Here is a 15,561-nt window from a genome sequence, read left to right as displayed (position 1 = left end):
CTGGACAGAGATTCAAGCAAGATGGGATTGAGAAAGTGGGACGCTGGACAAGAGGGCCAAGGGTGAAGACCGGGGACGTCAGAGGATTTGACTACCTGAGACTTGCTCCCGATGGCCCACATAGCCCAGGCCCTCTGGGGCATGGAGAGGAGCATGATGGGAAGGGCTGAAGATCTGAGAGCAGCCAGCAGGGGGATGTGGCCAGGGCTGCCTGGAGGCAGCGCAGTGAGGGCATACCACGGTGGGGAAGGGGGAGACCCCCTACCTCCACCCCTTTAAGGGGGACATGGCACTAGTCCAGACAAGGCAGTTCTAGAAGCTAAAGAGCCCACTCCAGGGCTAGTGGCTTCATGCCTGGCTTGTGCAGAGATGCCACTGGCCCAAGGTCACTGTGACCCTTGAGCTTCCTGGCCCCCTGGCCAAGCGCAACCATTGCTCTTCCCATGTCACCAGCCGAGAGTATTGCCCAATGGTGTGTCTCTCCGGCCTCGGCAGCTAATATTTGCCTCCCATTGATCTGGCATTCGGCCTGTTATTTTTTAACGCGTCCTGGGCTCAAAGGCCGATTAAACATTACATTGGGGAGGGCATGTCCCCTGACCATCTCACCTGGTGAGCAAGCAAGGATCTTCTGAGCAAACACGGTCTGCAGAGTAAGCAAGGGGGATGGGGGTCAGGAGGGAGGTGGAGGTCAGGCTGGGGGTCGTGCAGAGGGGAGGGAGCGAGGAGACCCTGTTGTCAGAGAAGGTCTTAGACTTGATGAATGAGTGAACCCCCAGAATCCAGAAGACAAATCCCAAACCCAAACTCGCTGCTGTGAACGACACTGCCTGCGTTATAAGGGAATAGCTGGACTCCTTCGTCAGATGGACAGCGTCCTGGCCCATTCAATGTCCCTGGTCCCTTGCGGCCCTTCAGGTCCGTTGGACAAAGGGCTGTTGGGGTTGTTCCTTGGGTTAATGGCGGGGTGAAGGTTGGCGGGAAGGAAGGAGGCCTGCCCTGCACGAGCCAGAGGGGCAATGAGGCCCGAGGGGTGCTGGCCTGGCTCCCGCCTTCAAAATTCTTCCCCACTGAAGTTCCCTGAGACCAGCGTGCCGTAAGATAGGCCTTTCTTCTGCTCAGCTGCAGCCAAGCATCCGCGGTGGCACTGGTGAAACAAAACTCACTTCTATGAAGGTCATGCCTTGCTTTTAGCTTATCAACATTTAGACCAGCAGTTCTCAACCTGTGGGTCGCAACCTTGGGGGTGGAACGACCCTTTCACAGGTGTTGCCTGATTCATCACAGTAACAAAATGACAGTTAAGAAGTAGCAACAAAAATAATGTTATGGTTGGGGTGTTACCACAACATGAACTGTATGAAAGGTCCAAGGCATCAGAAAGGTTGAGAACCACTGATGTAGACCTTATCTCCTCTGGAGAGAAGGAAGGCTTGGCGCTGGGGCTGGTGAGGGGCAGTCCAGGGCAGTGTGGACATGGGGCTTTGAGTCTGGTGCCGTGGCTTTAAGCCTCTTCACAGCCGAGTCCGATTGCTAATCCATCAATTGGGCTAATATGCTACCCCAGACCAACGTACAGATTGATGCTGGGTAGTATGAGTATTAGTTCCAAGGAGTGCATCAAAGACTGTGGAAGAAATTCCACCCACTGGGGTCCTGGCACTGCACAGCGACTCTTCACGGAAATCCTAGCTCGCTGTTCCAAACTCCTTCCTTGTGCCCCTGGAGATGGCGACCTAGTTCCCAGTCTCCTTTTGGGCTAGGCATGGCCATGAGGACGCGGTGGCCCTGTTGACCACCCTCTTCCGCCCTCTGCAGGTGCATTATAGAAGGGATGGTGGAGGCAGCCTGAAGCCTTGGATGACTGCATGGAGCAGAGCATCCAGACACCACACAGGGCTGGGAGGAGCAGGTGCTGTTATTAAGCCACTGATGGGGGTGGGGTAGGGTGACAGCCTGGGCCTGCCAGACAACGGCAGTCTTGCTTTTGTCCCTCCTCAGGGTGTACTCACAAAGAAGAGGGTGAGGCAGGAGCCGGAAAGGTCCAGGTACTCCCCTGCAGGCTCTAGGCCCTGGTAAAGGGCCCAGCCACTGTCCATGAATGGCAGGCTCAGCCAGGGGGTCCGCCTGCCGTGGGGGGATTTCATGGCAGGGACACTGTAGGGAAACCTGCGGGACTGCTTTGTCCCAAGTCTCCCAAGATCCCCACTCTGGACAGCGTTCAGCGTCACCACTTTTTGATGGCTTTCTCATCAGAATCCTTCCTCCTCTGAGCGTGTTCCTTCTCCGACAGGCTCCTGCTTGTGCAGGATTTACTGTACCCAGGTTTTGAACTGATGTCTTCTGTCTTTCTCATTCAAGAAGTGGCTGTCCCCATCCCCTGACAGCACGGCACCCTGGCTGCAGAACAGGGTCATTGTCAGACGGGAAAGGGATTAGCAACAGGTGTCAGCGAAACCCGCCGCAGCCGTTTCCTGGACAAGTGGGAACATGTCAGAGAAGGGCACCCCCCCACCCCCCCCAACAGTAAGAGCCAGGTGGTCTAAGGCGGCACGCTGTCCAAGGTGGAAGACTTAGAGGCGCAGCACAGGTGTGCTGTCCCATCATGCACCAGTCCACACAGCTGTCACTGTATAGGGGCTTCTCCAAACTCAAAAACTCACTGCCTTCGAGTTAATGCTGACTCATAGGACCCCCCCAATGCTGACTCATAGGACCCTCCTCCCCTCCCCCTCGGGCTTCCAAGACTGTTGACAAGAGTAGAAAGCCCACATGTTCTCTGCTGGAGCTCCCGGCGGTTTCAAACTGCCGACCATGCGGATCACAGCCCAACACTCAGCCACTACAGTGGGGGATTCTAGACCCCGTGAAACTAATCTGTGGTGGGAAAAACTGTACTAGTGGCTGCTCTGGGCATGTGGGGACCAGCTTGGGCAGCATGAAAAGAACGTTCTGGGTGGGTGATGGGAATTTGGGTTACTCTGGTGTATGCAGATGGGTGAGCACCTGGCTGCTCACCAAAGGGTCAGCACTTAGAACCCACCCGATGTCCCGTGGGAGGACAATGTGGTCACGAGGAAGATTTTCCACTCGCCGGGGTTTGTATACACATTTTTCCAAACTCGCTGATTCTAGTTAAGACATGTGCATCTCACTCAGCGAGGATTTTCGCCCCACGAGGGAGGGGGACACCATCTGGAATCTAGTTGGCAGTGCAAATACGTGTCTGAAGAGCCCTGTACAGAACCTGTGGGTCACTCTGCCATGCCGGACAGGTGAGGGGAGGGGCAGGCAGAAAGACAGATCATGAAGCAGCTACAGGAAATGGCCAAGGGTCCAATCAGGGTCTGTGGTTCTTCATAGGACAGCTCTGCCAGCATTTCTGGATGTTTGCGGGTCTTCTTAAGGCAACCTTGGGCAAGAAAATAATTGATGTGCTTCGGGACTCAAAGTGGACTGCTAACTATAAGGTCAGTGGTTCGAAATCCCCAGTCACTCCACGGGAGAAAGATGGGACTTTGGACCCCGTAGTTGCGTCTTGGAAACTCACAGGGGCAGTTAGTTCTGCCTCTGTCCCACAGGGTCTCTGAGCCGGCACCGACTCGATGGCAGTGTCTTTGGGACTCAAGTTGCTAAGTCTTTAGTCCTGAGGGAGAAAATGACCTTGACCATTGGCCTTTGCAGGGGCGCTAGGGACTTGTCCATTCTACAGGAGCCCCCTGGAAGTCCTGTTGATTTATTCAGCTATGTCCTTCCTTGACTGTGCTCCATCATACCCCATTTTTGGTGGGGGGGCTGGAATTGCTCCCATGTTCTCTTGGGCATTCAGAGCCTGATTTCAACAGCCCTGGGCACAGAGTGGCACTTGGCTCACAGTTTCTGTGGCAGCAGTCACTGGCTTGCCACCTGTGAGGATGGAGGCAGATCTGGCCCCGAGGGCTCTGTCTCCCAGAGAGGTGGCAGCTGGGAGACAAGGTTGGATATCTCTGGTCTGCCTCCTGCCCTTGGCTCAGGCCTGTAGTCTATTCAAGAACCTGCCTGCCAACTGCGAACCAGCTGGCTGGTGACCCAGCCTCCTGGTCCTACCCTGTACTTCCTCACAAGGCAGTGGGGCTCCCAGGGGGCAAGACCCATGCTTTTTTGCTCATCTGTACTGCCCCCCTCCCACTACCCCCAGAGGAAAGGCTTCCCTGCAGACAAGTTAGTGCGTACGGAGCTCCAGTAAGCATACGGCCAGCAGCAGAGGGCTCACGGCCGTCGCGTCCATTCCAATTGAGGGGCCTCACAGACAAAGCAGAGCTGGCCCGTGAGTCTCGGGAGCTGTCAGTCGTCATGGGAGCTGCCAGCCTCATCCTCGTCCCACGGAACAGCTGGTGGGTTTGAACGGCTGACCTGGGGTAGCAGCCACACCCCCCCACTGCAGGGCTCCTCACACATAGAGGTAGTGAGCCTTACTGGGTGACACACTCATGGGGTGGGGTACATCTGTCTCTGTAGTTCAAGGAAAGTGGCACAGTTGAGCATTTTTTTCTAGGTCATTCCCCTTTTATGGGAATTTCAAATTCAGTTCCCAGAATGAGGAAGCGGATGGTTCCTAGTTTGGCCTGGGACGGTCACAGTTCTTGGGAGAGGATTCACCGGACTAGAGAATGACCGTTTGAGCCTGGCGCAGGACGGGGCTGCCCTGGCACAGGGACACTAGTTCGATACCACCAGTTGCTCCTCAGGAGAAAGATGAGCCTTCCCCACGGGGCCAGGTCGCTTGGGTTTGAACTGACTCCATGGCAGGCAGTTTGCTGGTTCACATCTGGGAACCGGTTGCCTTCCAGGGGCTGCTGACTCATGGCACAGGGTGGAAAGAGCTGCCTGCACGTTGTAGAGATTTCAACGGTGGGATTGTCAGCCCAAGACCACCGGGCCTTTCTTTTGAGGCCCCTCCGGGGAGACACCACCTCCCAGCCTTTGGGATTAGCAGCGTGTGTTCAGGGCTACCTCCCAGGGGCTGTTCCATTCGGTCTCCCGTTACCTGTCACACACGCAAGGGAGGGCAGGTTGGACCGATGCCAGAGTAAGACACACCTGCCTAGGAACGGGCAGTTACGGGGGACCCAAGTCTCCCACAAACGCACTAATTCTCGACTGTAATGAAAACGGCAGATGGAGCAGAACAAATGGATATTCTCCTGAGGGGGCTTAAAAGTTAGTGGAAAGCTGGAATAAAATTAGAAGAGCATTTTCCCGTGAAGTTTCTACAGTTCCCTCATTAGGACGTGTTGGGCAGATTTAGATGATGTGTTTAGAGGAGGGAGGAGCTGCTGGGGGTGGGGGGTGGGGGATGATGGATTCGGCACACGGGTACCTGCAGGCCTCCCCAGTGTCAAGACTGCTAGGACGGGTGGCGGCGGCGAGCGGGCTTCCAATCAGATGCCCCAGAACACTGGCTGTAGAAAATGCTCCAGCTCCAATTCTTTATTGAATATCTGACAAGTTGTATCATTTTATTACAGCGACTTCATTTTATCACAGGACTCTTTTGCCACCAGGAAAACAAACTGTTTCTCTCCGGATCTCGCAAAAAAAAATTTTTTTTTAAAGTGGGGAGTTTGTCCTTAAAATGCTTCCCCAGCCCCTGGTGTTATTAGATGTCACCACATTTTAAAGTTCTTGGATTGTTGAAAATGAGCATGTCTGGTCTGATTTTATTTTTTAACCAGAGTATCAAATGGTACTTGGCTTCCTGGTGGGAGGTGGTTTTTAATAAAACGTAAGGAAGTACCAAGAATTCATTTGGAATGCTTGAAACACTCTTCACCTTGAAAGCCGCTGTTTTCCAGCCCCTCCTGAGGTTTTGTGCCAAGGTAGACCCTGAACGAAGCCTGTTCCCAGAGCTCCCCACCCCCAGGCTCTGAGGTTCAGCTTGCAGAACGTTCTAGAAGGGATTGGATGCTCACTCCCCCTTCAAACCGGATTACTCAAGCATGAAAGATGCTATGTAAATATATACATATCTATTTGGACAGTGTGTGTACGTACATACGGGTATATGTTTTTACATCCATAGTAGTGACCGGAGATCAAAGTGAACACGCAGCAAACCGTGAAGGTTCCTGTACAGGAGTTGGGGAGCAAGAGGAGCAAAGTGGGCCCCACAGGTGGCAGGGACAACGTCTGGTCCTCAGCACACCCCGCACAAAGCTGAGAACCGAGGCCCCAGAGCTGGCACTACCGGCATAGGCAGGGGCCTCCTCACACGTGGTAATCAGCGACCACAAAAACCTGCCCTTTCCCACCAGGTGGGCTTTGAGGGGTGTCTGCGGAGAGGGTTCCTGTGAGACTCCAGACAGAGCTACCCCTCTCCTCTGAGACTTGACCCTGGCCACAGTATTTCCTCACAACACTGGACAATATCTAGGACAGGGGCGAGTGTGTAGCCATATATTAAGGCTTAAAAACAAAAATAAAAAACACAAAATGTGGTCCATTCTCTCCCCCATTCCTGTTTTAAAATCTGGAGTACAAAGTGGGGGTTTTGTCAAGAATTTTTTTAATGCATGGAATTGGCAGTTTTGGTAAGATTTCTCAGGAGGGACCCTAAGAGCCTGAAGGTCAGAGGTAGTACCTGGGCGTGGGGACAAGCCACCTGCTAGTTACCCTACTCAGCAGCACTTCCTACTGGCAAGTGAGAGGACCACCCTCCAGACAGCACAGCCCGTCTCTCGCTGGAGGAATGGGGCCAGTCAGGGCCAGGAGGAGGGTGGGGAGCCAGCCCAGTGGGGAGCGTACGGGTTTGGCTCTCTGGGTGGCTGTTTGATTTGCTTTGAGATGGGATGCAGAGAGGGATCTGGATGTCCCCCCACCCTCAAATCTGTCACTGAATACTTAGAGTGGTTGGAAATATCCATATCAGGGGGCTCTGTGGACTGACTCCTGACCTTAGGGACTCTCCGAGGCACTGACAAAGGACCTTGCAGAACAAAACCCCCAACATAATGTTCTAGCTACTCCTTAGAAGATCTGCTACAGAAAAATCGACCACGGCCACATTTCAGGAGAAAAAAGGGTCAGAATTGGCATATCATTTGCAAATAGCCAAAATCCCCTTGTGCCCTGTTGTAGGGGCAGCCGGCTGGCAGCGTGAACATTGGCCCAGTGAATGCAGACAGAGGTGGGGAGAGGAAGTTTTAGGACGTCTGCGCAGACGCAATCGCTGATGGTCACGTGGCCCCATCAGGCTAGCTTTGGAAATGTCCTCCTTCACCCCCAACTCAGAGTCCAGTCCTTCCACACACGGCTGCTCCTCAAGCAGCGAACTCAGGAAACCGGGCGACTGTCCCTGCTGTGGCTTGAAGGACCCGAGGGCAGGCAGGCAGGAAGGGCAGCCTAGAGCAGGCCACACCGCCCACCAGACCCTGGGAGGCAGTCGGCTGCCCAGGGGGTGGCCAGTGTCCTCTTTAGTCCCCACCTCTTCTCGACCGCTCCCTGCAATTACATCATGGAGTCGGTGAGAACCAGTCAAGACTTATTGGAAACAAGGTCGACGTTTATTTCAGACCAAGCGGGAAATGCAAAGAAGTCCTGGCTACGAGAGACTGAACATCACCCAGGCTTTTAAAGGCACCACGCTCAGCAGTCTAAGCAAGCTGCCACACGGGGTGTCACAGAGGGGCAGGGGCACTGGACTGTGCTCTCATGGGACTCGGTTCTGGTCAGTCTCACCGGTTTCTGCTTTGGACGCTCTCCCTCATGCTTCGGACAGCTGCTGGGTCTTAGTTTCTGAGTGTTCCCTCCATGGAATCGCAGCGGGCGCTCAGCCCCTGGAGGATGTACAATGGCTGGACTGGACGGTGCACCGTGGTGTCACGCTCTCTCCAAGGCCATCACAGCATACTGCTCGAAACCGGGCTTTTGGCACAATTCCCAACAAGATGACTTTCTGGGCTACGAGGATCATGAACAGGTTTTTTGGGGGTTTTTTTTTTTAATCACTGAGGCATCAATCTACCTTGGCCATAGGACAGAAAGTCTCACCTGGATGGGGGAAAAACCACTGAGCAATCTTGTTCTTGATAAGGACGTGGTATTTCCGTTTTCTGATGACCACTGGGTGCTTTTAAAGCCAACAGGAAAAGGGGTCAGGGCCTGGCTTTGTGGAGGCCACCCTCTCTCAAGCCTCTACGCCTCTCAGACAATTCCTTTACGGAGTCTCCCAGACACCCCCCTCCCCCCAACGTTTTGTCCGGTCAATGACTGGCAAGAGACCCTCCCTGCAGTATCCCTCACCTGCCAGGACAGGTGAGTCAGAGGGATCACGTGACCTGGGAAACAAGAGCATCTCAGGCATTCCTGGGAACATGACTGGATTCTGTCATATACACTTCATGGGTGTCCCCAGAGACAGAGAGCCACGTCGGTGCCCCTGACCCTAAACCACCACCAACAAAACCACCGGACACCAGGGGCAAGCCAGGTGGCCTCTCTCCCGCCCCGCCCAGCCCACAGTAAGTGCAGCTCAGTCCACAGTGTCCACGCATGCAACACGGCACAGTCACAAAACACGGTTACGTGTCTATGAAATACATCTTGGCAGTTGAGGAGACCTTGCAGAACAATCGTTGTCAGAGGGCCCCGGCTTTCCATCCGGGTCTCCTACATTGTCCGCAGCCAGGTGTCCCCGGGAAAGGTGGGCACGTGGTGAGAAGAAACCATCACAGGCAACACTTACGGTGACGGACACAATGAGAACGGGACTAGACACTCGGCCTCCCTCCGAGCGGTACTAGGAATGCCTTCCGAATGACCGTCAGCAAAGGTGGAGACACGGGAGCCCAGACTGGATCTGGCTTCCACAGCTTCAAATCAGCAGGGCGCCCGGTGCCATCCGGAACATCTCCCCGGGGCGGGCAGCAAGGAGGCAACAGGAAGAAACGATGGCTGTACAGGGTGAGGCAGGGCTGGGCGGTCCGAGCCTATGTGGAGTGTGTCATTACACACGGAGTCTGAGTCAGCACAAGTTTTGTCACTCGGTGTTACAATTCTCTCAGCCCCCGCGGCCAGCACGCTACACGTTTGCACAGACAGAAAACAGAACAGAACAGAGGCCAAATGTGTACGGTTCAGTCTGCTCTCCCCCTCTCTGGGCAGGGAAGAGAACACGTCTCTCGTGAAGCCTAACATTCGGCGGAAGAGTCTCGGGGAGGACTTGGTCGGCAGAAGGCCTCTGGACCAAAGGCGGTCTTCTGATTCAGGTGCTGGCCGTGTCAAAGGGCTTCCACAACAAAAAGATCGCTGACAGGAAGCGATAGGAAAAAAGAAGAAGAAAAAAAGGGGAGGGGGGCAGAGGGGAAAAAAGCTCACTTTCCAAACACAGGAGACATTTTTAACCGTCACGAAATCAAAGCTGCAAATCGGTCGAAATCAGTTAAAAAAGTAAACATGAGCTGTAATACTGTACCTGTCCAGTGAGTGATTGATTCCATTCATGGTCAGTAGAAAGTATGTAAAATATTTATTAAGGGCTTTGCCTACAGAGGCAGGACATAAATAGACGAAGTCCTCCTGAAATGTGATGAGTGTATGTGCCAACCAGCCCAGGGGCTGAGGTGGTGACAGGGGTCAAGCCTGCCTGAGCAGGGACGGGTGGCGCCTGAACCCGGGGCAGGCATGTTTGCAGAAGGCGCCGCCTCAGAGCCTTGCGGGGCTTCCTGCTCGCCCGCCACTGTCTCTGCAAAAGTCTGTCGGGCAAATGCAAAAGTGCAAGCACAACTTGCTTGACGGACCACCCCCCCAAGGCCGGGGGCACTTAATCCACCCCTTCGAATCCTTGCGCGTTTTCCACGGCCATGAGAAGCTTCTCTCGTAAATCTTCGAAGGTTTCGTATGGAGGTAAGTCAAGGCGATTAAAGCTGCGACAGGGAGATAAAAAGTGGGGTTGAAAAGCAGCTGGGACGGTCCCCCGCCATCCCTCAAGATCCTCGGACATCTTCCCCTGTGGCAAAAGGGCCTGCTGGCTGGGTGGGCCCGAGGGTTCTTCCCAAGTCTTTGTCCATGCCACAATTCTAAGTACCAAAAGACAACTCCCACTAATGGGCTGGCCATACCCAGTGAGCTCCGGGTCCCTGGGGGAAAGAGGTCATGGGGGAGCTTTTAAAGCCTCAGAGCTGAACCTAGAGTGGAGGGCTCCGTTATAGGGGGCTGTCAAGCCCTCTTGGGGGAGTCCCACAGCACTGCCAGGGCTGAGCATGGAGGCTGAGTCTGAGAGTAAGACAGTCTAGCCATAGCTGAAGCACATGGGTGCAGGAGGAAGCACCCGCCCACCCCTGGCTCCCTGAAGAACCAAGTACAAAAGCCCGTGTGCACTGGAGTGGGGGCCAGGGAGAACAGGGCTCAGGCTGCTGCTCAAACTACATCGATAGGGGCCTTGTAAGGCTCTGCCAAGCAGCCCACTGAGGGCTGCCCATGACAGCCATGCCCCACCCCCTTGCCACCCTGGAGGCAGGAGAGACTTTTCAAAGGCAAGGGCTCTACAGGTTGTTTTAGCCTTCGCTCCAACCGACGTAGCACACTGTCTGGGAGCTGCGGCACCCTATGGTTTTAAAGCCATAGGGAAAGGTCAGCTTTCCAGACAGACAGGGCAGATGGGGGTCTGTACTGCTGTACTGTCCTTGGGGTCACAGAAGCAACTTACAGGCTGTGGGGCTTTTTAAGGGAGGATATAATCCTTTCCATGCCAAACTCACGGGGTCCATTAAAATCCTCCTTTGAGGTTTCTGAATGTTGTCCAGGAGCCCTGGTAGTGGTGCCAGGTAAATGCAGGACTACTAACCTTACAGACGGTGGTTCAAATCCACCAGCCACTCCTGGGGAGAAAGATGAGGCTTCCTGTCTTCGTAAAGAGTTATAGCCTCGGAGACCCCAGAGAGCCTCACTATGAGTAGGAACTGGCACAATGGCCGTGGGTTTGGGTTTTGGCTTTAGTGCTGCCCGGGCTTGGATCCCCCAGCTGAGAATCCCCATGTGCTTCCCAGGGATATGGTGAATCGTACACACACCTGGATGAACCAGTTCCCCGGCAGTGCAATGGTTGACCCCCTGGCTGATGGAAAGACCTGACCACCTGCTTCCATACAAATGATGGCCATGCAAACCCAACGGGGCAGCCATGCTCTGGCCCGTGGGCCCTCTGAGAGTGAGAACGGACTCGATAGCACCACTGATGGCAGGAAGTGGGGCCCTCTGCAGCCCCCTGCCCCACCCCACACAAGTCTGCTGCCTGCCACTCACCAGGTGTGAGCTCGGGGCAGCTTTTCAGGGCTGCCCCATTGCTCGATTGTAAACAGCTGAGGCCCATTGGAACCTAGAGGGAAAGGGGAAAAAAACCAATTAACCTGACTGCTTAGGGGGGGGGGCTTCCTTCAAGGACACAGATTGAGAGAGGAAAGAGGGCGTCCCGCTCCGCAGGGACAGCAGTCAGGTGGGGTGTGCCCCCAGCTCGTCCTGACCTACAACAGAATGCTGGGTGATGGAGGTCACCAGAGGGTGGCACCTGCTTACCGCGCACCGCATTTGGGACTGCAGGCAGCCTTTGGCCATTGGGCCGCAGGTGAAATTTAAAGCAACTTTTGGGGTGAAAAGAACATGAAGTACGCCCTTTGGTTTACAAAACAGAAAGAACGATGTGAAATAAACATACGGAAAAAAAAAAGAAAACCCTCCACTGGGGCCAGTAGAATCCTGCCTCTTGGAGGAGAGGTGCCTTTTAAACTTAAACCTGCTCCCACTCACCTGGATGGTTCTCTAAAACCTAGTTTTTGAAAAAGATGCACCAAAAAGCAAAATAGAAATGAAACAGACGCCCAACCTTGTGCCCCCCCCCCGCCACACCCTCCATGAGTGTGGGTGGACAAGTCCTATACAGAGAGGATGTGGTAGTAGGGCAATTTCATGTCACTTGGTAAATAAGAGTGAAGGGGTGGAGTCTAGCCTGTCAATCAGGTCACATCCGGATGCCTCCTTATGGGCGTGGCTTCCTGATGCTTCTCTTCCTCCCTGGAGGCGGGACACACGCTCTCTCTCTCTCTCTCTCTCTCTCTCTCTCTCTCTGCGTTACATTCCAGTTGACAAGCCACATGGAGGCACACTGATGGAAGCCAGAGCCCTGGACATGCGTCCACCGCCACTGGATCCAAGACTTTCCACCCACCGGCCTTTGCTCTTCCTGCATTCGGCATCATTGCATGTGCGGCCTGAGTCTGAAGAGGAATCTATGGACTAATATCTGGCATATGGGACATCTGACTGATGGACTTGATTCTGGACTGGGTTGTTTTCTCAATATACAATTGCTCTTTGATATCAAGGTCTTTCTTATACAGATATGGGTGTCACTGGATTTGTTTCTCTAGTCCACCCGGGCTAACACACCTGGCTGGGGAACCACACGTCATCCCCAGCTTACACTGGGAGTTCTAGGTCAGCAAGTTGGCTCAGCATTGACCTAAATTGATTTTGGCTTTTTCCTTTTCACTATTATTGGCCTTTTATCACCAGTAACTTTATAAATCCAATCTTTGTCCGTGGGCCGAGTGCACATCTGAGAAGGATCCTCTCAGCAAGTTAGGCACTGCACCCTCCCCTGGAGTGCACGCTCCTACCCCGGGTGCAGAAAGATAAAGCCCAGATGGTCCTACGTGTGGGTATGTCGTATGTTGGAGACTATGTGTGCTGGGACACTGTAGTAATGAGACAGACGCCGATGCCATGTCTGAGGGCCCAGGAGGTAGGGTAGCACCCATCCTGCTCACCGTAAAGTTCGGCAAACCCATTCATGGGCACGCGGGATGTCCCTGTGACAAACTGCAGTAACCGGATGCGCTTCTCAGCGTCCATCAGCAGCACCGCCTGCAGAGGGAGGGCCAGGAGGTGAGTGTGGGTAGACACGTGGGAAGGAGACGCCAGAGCTAGATGAAGGCAGATTCTGAACATGACCATCCCACCCGTCCCCTCTAACCCCAGAGGATCCCAGCGTCTGCCTCCCCTCCTGCCAAGCCGTCCAAATGAAGGACATACAAAGCCACCTCTTCGATGGCATGTTTGTTGTGTTCCCGAATGTTGGGTGGGCCAGCTCCCCAAAGCCAAAGACAAACAGCTTCACAGAGGCACCCAGGCAGGGGAAGCTCAGGCTATGGGAACATGAGATGGGGTTTCCGTGTTGACAAAGTCTCTAAGGTAACGCTTGATACAAAGAAAAGAAAAGAGGCCTCTGAAATCATCAGTCTCTTCCAGGTCTGATGTTCCCAGGAATGGAGGTGGCTGTACTGATAATGCTAGCGGAGTGGTATCAAAACAAAAAGAAAGAAGTAGCCAAATCAAAGGGCCGATGAAGAACCTGCTCTTTTACTCTTGCTCCATTTCAGAAATCCACACAAGTGGTTTCCTTTTTGAACGTAATCAGCCAGCCATGTTTAAAAACCACCACCTGGACTTTCAGAGTCGGCTGGAGTCTCCATGCCAATGCCACCTCCCTCCTCGGTTGGGGAGAATGGAAATGGTACCGAGACAGGAAAAAATCAAACTGAGTCTTTGAAGAAAGACACAAAGCTCAAAATGTTGGTTGGAATGAACAAGAAAAGTTGGGGGGAACCCTCAAAACCAAACCAAACCAAACGACAGCATCTTGGGAAAAGTAGGCCCCAAATCTGGGCATGCCTGGAGCAAGCCTGCTGTCTTTCTTAGTGAAGTGGACCAGGTCCGAAGCTCGCGTTCATGGAAACCACCCATCTCCAGGCGGTGCATGCGTGAGCCAGGGAGCAAAGCCAGTGTGCGGTGCTAAGGAGCAGCCGCGTTCAAGGGGCGGCTGTGTCCTAGTATGCACAAGCAGGGAGCACTTGTTGCCCCTTCTCTCCCCGAGTCCACATGCAGTCACAGCACCCCAACTTCCAGCGTAGGTCCCCAAGTGAGAGTATGAAGGGCACTCCAGGCCTTGGAGTGACCCAGTGGCGTGTGTCACACAGGGCCTGGGGGCTTACCTTCCAGAACCATTGGATGACGGGGTGGTTGGGGCAGTAGCCATTCTTGTAGATGGAATGCTGTCTCCAGTCGTTCACGTCCACGTCACCAAGCCCACACATCAGCAACTAGCGAGAACAATGAGCAGGTGTCAACGGGGCAGGAGGGGAAGTGTCCCGCACTGAGGACTGACTTCCTCAAAGCCAGCGTCTTGTCGCTGGGCAAAGCAATGCACAGAAACAGGCAGAGGCAGTGGTGTGCTCCCAATGTTACCTGCCACAAGACCAGAGACAGCGGAGGACACGGAAGGTGGCCGCAGCGCTGCATGTTGGAAATGAGAGCTGCCTGTCAACCCTCTCCCCCACGCCTCTCGCTTCCACTTTTGTGCACAGATTCTTACGTGCCACTAACAAACGCACTTTCCCTGGAGGTGTGTCCCTTCTATGTGGTCCTCTGTCTCCATGTTTGAGAGTCCATGCAGGTGACAGCAAGGGCACATCTTCCAGAGCTCAACAGTCCGGGGTGGGGTGAGAAATTACCCCCACCCATTCAGGCGTCTTTGCACTGAGATGTGTTCTCCAACCCATCATGCCGGTCTGAGTTTCCAATGATGCAGCCTTCTGACAGAGGAGGCTTCCCAATGGGGTGGGGTGGGGGTGGGGACAGGCTCTCCTTGCCAGGTACCAGGGCAAAATGGGGGAGATGTGAACCAGAGTCTAGACCCTGGGTTCCTGGTCCTGCTTCAGCCGGGGTGTGTGGGCGAGGCCACCTACTTCTCGAAGGCCCACCCTGTGGGGTCCCTGGGCTACCATCTACTGGCAAGCTTCTGTTTTAAGACAGTAGTGCTTCGGGGAGGGGGCTTGGACAGATGGCTTAGGGAGTCTCACCAACGATCCATCCTCTCTCCTCCATCTGTTTCTCTCAACACAAAGGCAGTGAGGAACAGCCGAGGGTCTCTCTCAGGTGGCTCACTCTCACCTCAGTCAATACAGGGGCTGGGACGGAGAATTACTGAACTACTTTTTGCTGCTGGTTGGTGTTTTTCTTACTTAGCAGCAAGAAGACAGCTTCATCTGGTCCCTAGGAGAAGCTTACCCCACCTTGGGTGCCCAGGGATGGAGAGGCCGCTCAGAAGCCCTGGCTAAGCAAGGGTGGATGTCCACTGGCTGCTGAAACCTCAGTCTTACCTGACACAGCTTACTGACCTTGTGGGCGTAAGACCACAAGCCAGGTCAGCAGAACCATCCTCTCATGGGCAGAACATTTCAATGGCTGACTGTGTCTGTGATTCCTTCCTCTCCAACCAGCCCCCACACACCAGTCCCACGGCCAAGAGACATGCGGCCGAGCCCATCACAACTTACTCCCCGGGACAGCACGCACCAGAGAAGTGAGATACTTTTATCTACTAGACATGAAGCGACATTGTATTCAGAAATACAAACCTCCAATTCGTTCTCATCAAAAATCTTAATCAAATCAATGGGAAGCAGTTCTGTGAAGCCCTGAAATCAAGTTTAAAAACATATTATTAAAATCACCCTACACGCGGCGCCC

General features: G+C 54.0%; 1 protein-coding gene and 1 long non-coding RNA gene across 11 annotated transcripts in view; one reads left to right on the top strand and one right to left on the bottom strand.

Annotated features, from left to right (window-relative positions):
- The first annotated feature begins 3,382 nt into the window (after positions 1–3,382).
- Positions 3,383–5,588, top strand: LOC123522392. The gene is made up of 3 exons (XR_006680653.1): positions 3,383–3,470; positions 4,178–4,373; positions 5,508–5,588. It is a non-coding gene; the product is annotated as an uncharacterized LOC123522392 (long non-coding RNA).
- A 1,931-nt stretch (positions 5,589–7,519) lies between these two features.
- NEDD4L (NEDD4 like E3 ubiquitin protein ligase) overlaps positions 7,520–15,561 on the bottom strand; it is a 208,066-nt gene continuing 200,024 nt past the window's right edge. For 9 of the 10 annotated variants that reach the window (XM_004703012.2, XM_004703013.2, XM_045296138.1 and 6 more), the window contains 5 exons: positions 15,450–15,509; positions 14,025–14,132; positions 12,801–12,897; positions 11,281–11,353; positions 7,520–9,902 (listed from right to left, as the gene is read on the bottom strand). In XM_004703012.2, coding sequence (XP_004703069.1) covers positions 9,800–9,902; positions 11,281–11,353; positions 12,801–12,897; positions 14,025–14,132; positions 15,450–15,509 — 441 coding nt within the window. In that variant the 3' untranslated portion in view covers positions 7,520–9,799. The remainder of the gene's footprint in view (positions 9,903–11,280; positions 11,354–12,800; positions 12,898–14,024; positions 14,133–15,449; positions 15,510–15,561) is intronic. The other variant, XR_006680652.1, reaches the window with a different exon arrangement.

The sequence above is a fragment of the Echinops telfairi genome, unplaced genomic scaffold, assembly GCF_000313985.2.
Source record: "Echinops telfairi isolate 266 unplaced genomic scaffold, ASM31398v2 ScPeMD7_7400;HRSCAF=8409, whole genome shotgun sequence".
Lineage (NCBI taxonomy): Eukaryota > Metazoa > Chordata > Mammalia > Afrosoricida > Tenrecidae > Echinops > Echinops telfairi.
The sequence above is the reverse complement of the archived record's forward strand: the minus strand, read 5'-3'. Positions and strand labels throughout refer to the sequence as shown.